At 35.1% G+C, this 12500-nt stretch overlaps 2 protein-coding genes and 1 long non-coding RNA gene across 7 annotated transcripts in view; 2 read left to right on the top strand and 1 right to left on the bottom strand.

Moving 5' to 3' along the window:
• Positions 1-8452, top strand: part of LOC113825955 (protein phosphatase 1H) — a 9864-nt gene extending 1412 nt beyond the window's left edge. For 2 of the 5 annotated variants that reach the window (XM_027378818.2, XM_027378820.2), the window contains exons 2-10: positions 20-381; positions 618-760; positions 851-1442; positions 1590-1739; positions 1850-2047; positions 2378-2560; positions 3007-3114; positions 3427-3590; positions 3781-4944. In XM_027378818.2, coding sequence (XP_027234619.2) covers positions 223-381; positions 618-760; positions 851-1442; positions 1590-1739; positions 1850-2047; positions 2378-2560; positions 3007-3114; positions 3427-3590; positions 3781-4282 — 2199 coding nt within the window. In that variant the 5' untranslated portion in view covers positions 20-222 and the 3' untranslated portion in view covers positions 4283-4944. Of the gene's footprint in view, positions 382-617; positions 761-850; positions 1443-1589; positions 1740-1849; positions 2048-2377; positions 2561-3006; positions 3115-3426; positions 3591-3780 lie in introns of all 5 variants that reach the window. The other 3 variants (XM_070137646.1, XM_027378822.2, XM_027378821.2) reach the window with 3 other exon arrangements.
• A 3205-nt stretch (positions 8453-11657) lies between these two features.
• LOC138866047 (uncharacterized) lies at positions 11658-12017 on the top strand. Its single transcript, XR_011399512.1, has 2 exons — positions 11658-11796; positions 11832-12017. It is a non-coding gene; the product is annotated as an uncharacterized lncRNA (long non-coding RNA).
• A 221-nt stretch (positions 12018-12238) lies between these two features.
• The window catches only part of Las (lipoyl synthase, mitochondrial), an 8570-nt gene continuing 8308 nt past the window's right edge, over positions 12239-12500 (bottom strand). Inside the window, exon 9 of the mRNA XM_070137650.1 lies at positions 12239-12500. This exon is cut by the window's right edge and continues 855 nt beyond it. The gene's annotated coding sequence lies outside the window, so the exon portion shown is untranslated.

The raw sequence follows: 12500 nt of genomic DNA, 5'->3' as shown, positions 1-12500 counted from the left end.
AAATATTTTTTTTCTTTAGATATTTTGCTGCCTAAAACAAGGCTGTTCATTATTGAAATATTGGATATACCATAATATTGCTGGGTATATAGACATTTATCCAAGAGAACTGAGTGAGGGACAAAAGCGAACCCATGTGGAATTCTCAGAAAACGTGTCAACCAGTCATCAAGCTCCCATAGCTGGCATTCTCTCGCACAGAAGTCCGGTTAGGAATACCTCATGTTAAGCCGGTTCAAGACTGCACTTTACAATGTGGTCGGGAGTTTTGATCCAGGGGAAAGCAACGTTGGGGCTCTGGGACCAGGGGTGACATCGACCCTCCCTACAGCCTCTGGGGTTTCGAGAAGCGCTAGTCAGTCAAGCAGCTCGAGAGAGAAGGTAATATGGAGCATTGTGTGTGTTTTTTTGTTTTTTAAAATTCTTTATGAATATGAATGTGTATCTGTTCTACTATGCATCATTTAACAGTGTTAGGGAAATTTCAAGCATGTGGAAAGAAGAAAAAAATAATGTCTGCAACACTATATTAAACTTTATTGTAATTCAAGTAATAGCTAAAGTACTATTGAGCAGCAAATTGTTTATGAAAGTAACAAACATCCCTTAAAATACAGGGTCTGCGATTCCCCTATACGCGACCACACTTCCTGCAACTAAATTCGGAAGATGAGATCCAGGTATCGGCTGACCATGCCATTCGGCCCATCATTTGCCCCAGGGACATCAACAGACTTCCCTGGAAGACTGGATATGCAGAGTAAGTGTCATTTTGTTTATCTTTGTATTTATGTATATTATTTATTCATATATAGTATGGTAAACTTTTAACAAATAATCTATTTTCCAGGACGATCAATGCAGGAAAATCCAAGAAAAATGAGGACCAGGCCATGGTGCACACAGGGCTCCTTACGCGTCCTATGAGGTCGGAGTCATCCAATAGCCGGTCATCACCCACACTGTCCAAAGAACAAAGTCTTTCAGTCAGGAATGAGCCTTTTGTCAATGGCCATGCAGAGGAGGTAGAGCCCTCAAAAGTGGGAGCAGCACAAGAACACACAGTTGTCTTATCACCTCAGGGAGCCACTACAGAAACTTCCACTAACAACACAAAGGACAAAAAAGAAAATTCCAATGATGGCAAAGGCTCTCAGGATACCAATAACAGCAACACTAGTGGTGAGGAGAGCAGAAGCACTAACACAATCAGGCAAGGTGTAGTCTTGCAGCATCCACTGGCAGAGCCACCTACACCGCCAGCACCTGCTATCACTAGTCAGCCAGACAGCAAGACTTCCAGCATCCCTCCGTCCACGACCCCACAGCCTCCATCAGTGTCCTCAGTGTCTCTTCCATACTTTATTTTTGGGGTATTTGATGGGCATGCAGGATGGGGAGCAGCAGTGGCCGCAGCTAATCAGCTTCACCATATCATTCATGTTAGTGCTTTAATTTTGCAGAAGATTGTAGATATTTTTAGTGTAATGTATATATATAGGCTAATTTTTAAATTGCAAGTTTGTCCTCCTTCCAACCTTCCTTCCCACATTGATAGTTGATGGGAAAATATCTGTTGTCTTCCACAGGAAAAATTATGTGATGTTATTGATGTTCTCCTGCCTGATCCTAATGAGGACAAGAATACTAAGTCACAGTCACCACTCTGGCTGCCAGATAAAGAAATCACAGTGGAAAATGTTGTAACTGGTGCCCTAGAGTGTGCCTTCTGGGAAATGGTATGTAATGAATGGTGGAAATGTTTCACATGATCACTCAGTACTATTTATCTTTGTACTTTTATTATCAGGATTTTATAGCTCTAGGATAATGCAATTGTGTTTTTCAGGATAATGTGATTGGTGAAGACCGGCTGAAGTTCCAGTTGCAAGGAGGATGCACTGCATGTGTTGCACTCTTCATCCATGGCAAACTTTTCTTAGCCAATGCAGGGGATTCCCGAGCTGTCATCTCACGTGCAGATCAGCCGTTACCTATGTCTCATGATTTTACACCTGAGACTGACAATCAACGCATAAGGAAACTGGTATGACTTTTCAGTTTATTCTTTCATTACTTACCAGAAAATTAGTGGATAAGGGATTTGTTACAGGAGATTGTCTTCTTGATATTCAGATTTGAGATTGTAAATGCATGACAGTTGAAGTATGTGTTGAAAATGATTATGAATATAATGTAAGTTACTTTAGGTAGGGCTAAAACATACGGTATCTCTAGACTTGGCTTACAAGTATTATTATGATTTATCTGCCTTATTTTGGAAATACAATGATTATCCCTTAGACTTTGATAGGTCCATTTGGAGCTCAGATGATAATGACCTAAACTGATATTCTCTCAAACTTCATTCTCATAGGGAGCCATGCATCCAGAACTGCTGGGAGGAGAGTACACGCACCTGGACTTCTTCCAGCGTCCTCTACGGCGCGATCTGGGAAGGAGAATCCTTTATCGTGACCACTACATGAGTGGGTGGACATACAAGACCATCACCCCTGATGACCTCAAATATCCACTTGTTTGTGGAGAGGGAAAGAGAGTGAGTTTTTTTGTCTGTTTTTAGTAGCAGATGTTAAGGCCTAAAGCTTAACTGTCCGTGAATTGGATGAGAAAAATTAAGAATTCAGTCAGGGTGAACCATTTGTTTGAGAAGGAATAGTTCATCTTTTAGACCAGTAGTTCAGAATTTCTTTTTGTCATATTCTCTTTTAATCATTTCACCTATCCCAGTTCTACCTTCCATATGGTAAAGAAAAAAAAAAAAAAAATGTGAATACAGAATTTACTTTTACAACAACAACTTTATATCAGTATAGTATTGGCATCTATATTATGCATATCGCTATTCTAGGCAATTGCACAGGAAGTGTTCATCTGGAAGGCTTAGAATATTTAGGAATGATTATGTTGAGAAGTTTACAGATTTTTGTATCATATTTTTTATTGTCATCACTAAATATTTTTTTTACGTCTTCCCCTCCCCAGAGTCGAGTATTGGCAACCATTGGAGTGACTCGTGGCTTTGGGGATCATGACTTAAAGGCCCAGTGCTCATCATTACCCATCAAGCCATTCCTTACTCCGGAACCTGAGGTGGGTAGTTTTTTTCGTCTTTTTCCCAGTTCCTTTTTCATGCTTATTTGTTATCCACCTTTTCCCCTTTTACAACACAGATAAAAGTTTCTTTAAATTATCCTTCTGGTTAATTTGCCACATAATTAGAAAAATAAATATTTACATTCATTACCAATTTTTAAACTGTCTGATTGTCCCTAGCTCTAAAAACTGAGGTAAAATTAGCCTGAGGAGACAACTAATTATGACATGTCATCATGATATCATCTGAGTGGAAGGGAGTTGCTTGTGTAAATCCCCATTTTTATGAATGATACTCCATTGTTTCAGGTGAGAATATTTGATTTGACGACAGCAGACCTGACTGATGGTGATGTTCTGATCCTTGCAACGGATGGTCTCTGGGATATCACCACCAATGAGAAGGCTGTCTCCATAGTTACTAAGTCTCTCTCCCACTTCCCGGCAGAGGATCATGATAAATACAAGTACAGGTGAGCTGGTGATGAGTTGTTTTAATGTATTCAAAAGAGGTACCTAAGAAGTCATAGTTTGATACATAGTTGGTATGATGTCTTTTGTAATCTTTTATTTATTGATTGCTATTATTATTATTATTGTTATTATTTTTTTCTTATTTATTATTATTTTCTTTATTATATTTCTTTATCATTTTCTCAATAGGTACACAGGTGCTGCTCAGGATCTGGTCATGAGTGCCAGGGGAAAGTTGAAAGAGAGGAACTGGCGCACGAGTGATGATAAACATGCGACCATTGATGATATATCTGTGTTTGTTGTCCCTCTAAAGCCTTACAAAGAAATCAATGAGGAATGGACTCTTAAATACAAAGCCAGTGTTGGTGCTAGTCAGAAAACTTGTGAGATAAAAAACAGAGTTGGCGCGACTAGTAGTGTATTGAGCCGGCCTGTAGTAAGCATTCTGAACCCTGTTGAACCTACAGAGGGGCTTGATCAGTGCTCAGTTGCGCAGAGTGATGAACCTGTCATACCTGAAAGCAATGTGGCTGAACAAAACGATAAATCTGCTTCACCTTCAGAGGAGATCATTGTGACGCCACCTGTCAGTGCAGCAGACCTCAAGCCGCAGGAGGATTACTTCAGAGATGACTCAGTAACAGAAGCACAAACTACAGTGCCAAGTGACAGCACAAATGCCTCCTAGTGAAGGTCAGCAGACATCACATCTTCATGTCGTGTTGAATGTGAGGATGAAATTTATATCTGTTTTGTGATATCGAGTTTTAAAGGTACCTTATTTGCCAGGGAACATTTTTCAGATTTTAGTGCATTAAAATGGAAATGTGAATTTTGTACTTTATGCATTTGCTAAGATGAAAAAATGTCTAATTGGACTTGCATAAAGTTACTAATGATTGTTTCCAAAATTAGTAAAGTTCATGCAAAAAAGTGACATAAATTAAACCTCAAGTGGTGGAAAAAAAATATTTCCTAATCTTTAAAATCATTGTCAATTCATTCCTGACTATTTATGCTTCACTCTGTGAGTCTCCCAGGAAATGCACACTTCACACACTGGATTTTAGTGAAAATCTTTTCACATAATTATACACATACCTACTTAAGAAGTGGAGTCTGGAGGTCTCTATAGTGTCCCAAGATAAAAAGCTTTATATCTTTTCATTGTATGAAACCAGTCTGTTTTGTTTCTTCTGAAACACTGGATCATTATCTTTCAGCCTTTTCATTATGACTTAGCTCAGATCTTTTGGAAGTGAAAGGAAAAACTTACCTTGGTATTCGTTCAAAAATACATTCCATTGTAATTATTATGATTTATTGTTACAATATAAATGTGTAGGTTTATGATAGATAATTTTCTTTTTATCAACCTTGTTTCCAAAATGTTCTTGGAACAATTTTTTTGGTCTTATTTCTTCAAAGATTATTTTATACCTTTGGGCTTTTGTAATTCCAATTAATGCACAGATTTTTTACTGTGTACCAAAAAACATCTCCCAGTGAATGTTTAAGTTTTTTCAGTCAGGCATATAATTGCAGAGCATTCCATTGAAGACATTGAATACACAGTGCTGGATATTCAGTGTCTGTTAATTTGATTTGTATATGTATCTTGTATAATAATTGTCATTTGCCATGCCAGTCTGGCAGTATTATTGCCATTTCTCTGTCGAGAGGAAAAAGACTTTAGTTTATAGTGATAGATGTTTATATCTAGATATGCATAAGTACAGAAAGAAAAAGACATAGAAAGGTAACAAAATAAAGAGGGGAATTACCAGGAAATGCCAAAGTTATATTGAAGATAATGAAAGGAGCATTTGAAAATGTTATATATAAAAAGAAATTGAGGGAAGGTAAAGCACACCTTGAAAAGCAGTGAGAAAGAACTTAGAAGATAAAAACTTCATAGTTAGAAGTAATTAAGCTGAAGATTCAGTTATGTTCAGAAGAAACAGAAAATGAACTTTTAGGTAGGATGGTTTGATCATTCAGCACCATTGAATAAAGTATCAAGAGGCCCAAAGATTTGTTGCAACACCCAGGAATATCCCCTTGTACTTCAGCAAAAGTGTGATAGTTGTGTGTAGAAGTTACCAGAGTTCGACATTTAGCTTCTCTGTGAGCCACTGTTTTGGGAGGAAGTAAAGGTCAACTATGACAATGTTTTCAACAGTGATTTTATAGTTAATTCATATTTCCATTTTTCTAGAGCCTGGAAAACCTAATGTATCAGATAGAAAGTTGATTTTTACCCCTAAAAGAATGTAAAATAGTTAATCGCATATTATTAACTGTATGACACTGGATTGCTATGAGCATAAATGGTGTCATATTGAAATGCATGACACTTACAGGGCATGCATTGACTTGGTTCACATTTTTATTGTCCTTGTGAGTAGTTTGTAAACCCTTGTCAAGAAGTAGGATATGGTACTGGAATAGAGGCTTACTGTATGATTATAGTGAAAATTTATGATTTTTTTTCTCGGTAAAGCATATGAATCCTTTGAAATGCTCCATTTAGGATTTCTAGCCATGTTCTGCCCAATTCCATCTCTGAGCTTCTTGGCAGTATTTCAAATACTTTCCATTACCAAAGTATTGTTATGATATATAAAGTATTTATTAATGAATGTACTGATAGAATGACTGTGCTCAAAATGATTTGCTCTTGTGTAGTGTGGACAAAAAAAAAAAAAAAAAGTGATAAATTTCATGAGCCATGGAAGAAAAATCATTACTTCAGATTTTTTTCCTTTCCTTTTTTTTTTTTTTTTTTTTAATTAATTTTTGTGTCATGGCAAGCAAGGTCTTTAAGTGCAGAAAAGCTTGCAGTAGTACTATGAGCTTTGTAGGTGAGAATATTGGTATTTTACAAGAAAATTGGACTACTTCAACTGCTGCAAAAGAAATTAACAAATTGCTCTGTCTTTTATCGAGTTAGAAACAGTCTACATTTGGTCAAAATTATTATTGTTCTGTCTTGTTATTATACTCCTGTAGAAATAGAACCTGGATAAGTATTCCAGAAGTTGTGCAATATATGGATCTAGTGTAAAATTTTGTAAGAGGCTTTTCCCAGAGTTGAGAAGTACAAACTAACATGTTACATATGAAGGAAATGAGCGTAAATTAATTTTTAAGTTTTAGATATCCATGAGGTAGCTTTCAGGGCTTGTTAAGAGACCATAAGAATCACATTAAAGTGTGTGGAACATAATATACTTTACCTGCATATAACACTAAATTTCTTGTTCATAAAATTAGGCTTGAAGGATATTGGATATTATGGCACAAAAAACTAAACTCTTAAGTGGAGGTATGTTATCAGATATACATTCAGTGCACTGTTGAGTGAACAGTATTTTGTCTGTATTTGATTACATTAGCAATTTAACCATTCTTCAGTGTATGTTATGCTTTTTGTTTTCAGTGCTTTTTGGCTAGCCTGAATTTTTTTTCCCCTCTGAGTAAGTAAAGGTGCTGTAATATGTCTTTCTGCCTAGGATGATGCATGTGATGCAGGAGACTGTCAACCCTGTTTTTTCATGCAAATACAAAAGTCAGTGATGCAAGTTAAAGGGCCCTGATATGTGTGTGTTGTGAATGATGTATATGCAAAAAAGGAGTTTGAATTAATACTTCGTAGTATCTTTTTAGGATTGGTGAAACTTGGGTTTTATTTAAACATAGGAAATTCAGTTACTGAATTACAAAAGCTTTATTTGATTTATTGGTATACATTTCCCAATTTCTTGAAATATGAAAGTTTTTGAAAAAAACATACTGTGGAGAAAGCTCAATAGCTAGTATCAGATTCCAAAAAATATTCATGGTATTATATTGAGAATAGGAAATTCTAATACCAGTTTTGCTGACAGACTTTGACGGGTATCTTGAAAAAGCATTTGACACTTCTGCTATAAAAAAAAAAAAAAAGAATCTTGATGGTAAGGCTTGACATACTTTTAATATGCTCAGCTCAGGGTACAAGAAAATTTTCACCATCTCTTGTGATGAGCAGGGGTTAGTTCAACTCTTATGGCTTTCTTGCATACTGCTGACATAGGCAGGGCTGATTGGACCCTTCAATTGGGAAGGGGTGTTGGGATGTATACCATGACTTGGTGTGCACTCTAGAACCAGCACTGTTCTTTTGCTCTGTCACTTATTAGCAACCTTTAAACATTATAAATGTTAAAAGGAAGATAAAGAACATATTTAGGATACATAATTAAAACAATTGGCAAGACTAGCTTTGGCACTGAAGTGTTATGTTACATATTCTTCGTTGATTTCCTTCTATTTGATGTAATATTTAAAAATTAAGGTTTTGGTTATAATGTTCTTTGATGATTTGATTGTATTTCTTGGATACTTTTAGACCAAAAGATGATTTGGATGAAAAACTTTTTGAAGTGTTTTTGTGTGACATAGAATTTGAATGAGTGCAAAAACAGATTATGAAATAGAATGTGTAGACCAATTTTATGTTATTAGACAAAATTATTTCATATAATTTTTTTTTAGTTCTAAGGAAAATTTAGGAAAGGAATTAAGTATGAGTAAAAAGGTACCGAGTTGATAATGATATATATGGTTTCTAGTTAATTATTTTATTTGTAAATGGGAGTTTTTGGCTGATGATATTGATATTTATGTTACTTAGCCTAGACTGCCAGAATCCAAAGAAGAAAGCTTAAGATTGTAACAGAAAGATAACTGATATACTGTTGAGAATGAATGCCTGAACTTTTATGTTTTCCAAAGATTTGCTAGCATTCCTTTTTTTAAAAAGATATGTTGTAATTTAGAATGTAACTCTTAGAAATAAAGGGAATGTTTTTTTGTACTGTGTATATTTTTTTTTATATTGGTGCCTCTCCATGCTCTATTAAATTCAGTAATTTGATGAGGTTTCACGTATACCATTAGTATTATAACAACTAAAGTTAGAAATTATTTAGTTTGATTTAATAAAGGATGCAGTTCATCAGTAAATTCCAAGTTTTGAAAAATTATATTGTTGTCTTTTTTAAAAGGGTTAGGGATTTTTCTCTCTGCAAGTTTACTTATATTTCACTATTTTTTGTGTATATTTATGTGTAATAGTGTTTTGCTTGATATCAAAAACAAAAACCGTGTTTTGCTTTTGGTACTTGACAGATGCAGCACACTATATAGATATTTTATTTTGAATTAATAAGATATTTATGCATTATTTGATTTGATTTCCATGGCATTTCTACAGCAGACATTTACAAATTCACAAATATTCATTTTGTGTATATCCCCACTCATGTGAGATTTGCAAAATGCAAATCCCTGTCTTTCCTACTGAAAATTAAGTTTTAGGAATTGCAGTTGTGTTATTGCATATTTTATGTTTTGTGATATTTCTGCATTTCTGTGGCATTTTTTGAAAAGACTTGTTTAACCCATTGGTGCTAGGTACACGCACTGTCCACAGTTTTTACTGCATATTTTTTTTTTTTACACATAGATGGCTTCACAAGTGCTTACTCACCAGTTTGGCACCTACTAGGCCTACCTGATCTCACCTATTTACCTTGTTCCTTGAGTCTTTGGCTAAAATGTTTACCTTTTATTCCTACCATTAATGATGTTACTATTTATCATTATTATCATTATGACATCACTATCAATAACATCATTATTAAAAATAAGACGACACACATTCACTTAAATATGTGAGATGAAAACCATAGTGGACAGTGCAAGATTATGTGCATTCCTGGCATCATTGGGTTCATACAAAAAAAAAAAAAGTAAAATAACATTCATGTTAGATAATCCTAACAAGGGGAAATACAACAGTGAAGTTAATGCAAACGAAAGTCATCCCTACTAGTCATTCAGAATTTCTGCGTAGTTCCTGATGTACTCAAGACCACTGGCACCTGTATGGTAGCTCTGTTAGGAAATCATGTTCCTGGGGATTTATCATTGCATGCTGTTAAATCCCTGATTTTGCTGCTGCAGAAAGACATTCCAAAGTTTTGAAAGGTTAGATGGAGAGGAGGCTATTAATATGGATGGAAGAGTAGCACTGTATTTAACAAAAGCCATAATAACTATTGTTTTTTGTAATTATTTGCCAAAAATTAATTTGCTGTCTGATTTAGACAGATGCAATGTTAATTTTATTTTTTTAATTGGTTCCTCTTATTTTGTTTAATATTTGCCAATTAGATAGCTTGATATACAAGTTAATATATACTCTATGACAATACATGGACTAACTACATTATGAAGCTGTTTTCAGATATGAAACAATGCCACAGAGGGGAGATTTATGGCTAACTGTAAAAGCCTATGCCAAGTGATGTTTTCTCTATTTTGCAGGCCATGAGATTATACTTTTTTTTTGTCACACGTCACAGAGATGTACAAAGGATTCTTTTTTGAATTTAAGATGGTTATAGTAAGCACATGTTATTTTTGTCAGAAACAAAAAAAAAAAAAGACTAGCTCAAAGACACTGACAGACAGATAGGTTCTGCTGCTTTTTTATGCATGCACATGTACGCACGCACATACACACACACACACACACACACACACACACACACACACACACACACACACACACACACACACACACACACACACACACACACACACACACACACACACACACACATATACACACACGTGCGCATACACGCACACACACACGTGCGCATACAGGCACACACATACACGTGCGCATACACGCACACACACATACACATATATACACATACCTCACACACACACACACACGCACAGACACGCACACACACACACACACACACACACACACACACACACACACACACACACACACACACACACACACACACACACACACACACACACACACACACACACAACCACACACACACACACACACTACCACACACACACACACAACCACGCACACACACACACACAACCACAACCACACACACAAGCATACCCATACACATTAAGACACACACACACACATACAACCACACATAACCACAGCCATGCACACAACCACACCCACACACACAACCACAGAACCAGATGCGGACACACAGACAATCAAACAAACAGGCATACACATGCTTACTACTAAGAAGAGAGTGACTATTAGAAATGAGGGACAAGTGCAAAAGTAAATGGAGAGGGTGATTTGTGTGCATTCTATATACATTTAATTATTTTACATCAAATTATGAACTCTATTGATTCATGGCCATTACTGAAAGAAAATTGCTAGTCTAGTTGTGGTTTAGGAGCTTTTTAAAAAAACATTTAGAACAGTTAATAGGGTTTCATACATAGGAATGCCTTGTCATATAACAAGATTTTCTTACTGAAACAACATATGATAGTGCATACCCCTCATGTTAAAATTAGGCAAACCAACTGGCAAATCATGTAGTCACTGGAAGAATATTCAAACTTATGAATAAGATAAAATATGTGTTTTTAGAATTTTTCTTTTGGAGAATAGTTAATGATTCTTTTCATGTTTGATATTTTTTTAATTTGGAAAAAAGTGTTGTTCCAGATTAGCGAGTAAAATGACACATTATTTTGTGGAAATTATTGTTATAATATTATTATTATTTTTATCTGGGATTCATGTGCAACATAATGTGCACATTCTCCTATCTTTTTATATAAGCAGTAATAAAGGAAATTAATATGTAAAAACTCAATTTGCAGATGTCATTGTATGAAATATTTATACTGGAAAGCTGTTTCATTTAATTTCCTACAAGCTCATTCATTTGCAGTTGCTGTGAAAATTTTCAGTGCAAGGCTAAAGAAGGTGATATTACAAAAAATATATATGAAAAAAGGTTTTGCATCTTAATTACAGTCAAACATCACTACTTTCTTAACAGCTAAAAGTAGGACAGCAAGGAAGGGATAAATAATTATGAGAGGAAAAACCAGAAATATGTTTCAAATTCCATATGTATTTGGCTAGATTACTGCAGTAACATTTTCTTGGCATATTTACAAGATATTTTTTTTAGATAAATCTTGGAATGATTTAATATCCATGAAATACAAGAAAACTAATGAGATCAAGTAAATCCATTGCCAATTTGCATAGTGTTCATTATGCAATATTTGAGTGGTCTCTTACCTTTCAATCCTTTGCAAAGGGCAATCTCAGTATGTGATTATGTTTCAAAGGAAGTTATCAACATTACAGACAATAGTTTTTTTCTTCATCTCGGTATTTAATGTACACATGGTCTTTTACATACAACTTTATGGGATAAGGGAAATGACAGAGGAAGAATTCTTATCAGTTGGGAGACCACTAGTCTAGACATTCTAAATTGATAACCATGTGCACAGTAAGAAAGTAGGTAAAAAAAAAAAAAAAAAAAAAAAAAAAACAAGCATAGCTTCCCACTGTCTACGTAACCTTTCAATTAAAAGTCAACTTTCGAGGGCTTTACCTCCTCAGTGACCACAGTCTGCACTCATCAACTGAATGACTGACTAGTGGCATGGATACTTGCCACCCAACATATTAACTTGGTGCTGCATCAAATAGCAGCTATAAGGGGTGAGTGACTAGTAAGATGAGAATCAGTGCTTAAATAATTTACATGTACTATTGTATTTTTTCTCTTTATTGCTGTTAAATAACATACACACCATTATAATTTTACCATTAAAATATTTGCTTACCTCTTTCAATATATTACAACTGGCATACCCTAATCTATGCAACTGAAAATGTATCTTCCCCCACTTGAGCAAGCTCTACTTTGAAGGAAATTTAAATATCTATTATATCTCTATCACAAAAGCACTATGGGTCTTAGATATTTTTAATATCCAATTTTTAAAACTTGAGCATTTAAAGAAACAAAGAT

The sequence above is a fragment of the Penaeus vannamei genome, chromosome 23, assembly GCF_042767895.1.
Source record: "Penaeus vannamei isolate JL-2024 chromosome 23, ASM4276789v1, whole genome shotgun sequence".
In the NCBI taxonomy this organism is placed as follows: Eukaryota; Metazoa; Arthropoda; class Malacostraca; order Decapoda; family Penaeidae; genus Penaeus; species Penaeus vannamei.
The sequence above is the reverse complement of the archived record's forward strand: the minus strand, read 5'-3'. Positions and strand labels throughout refer to the sequence as shown.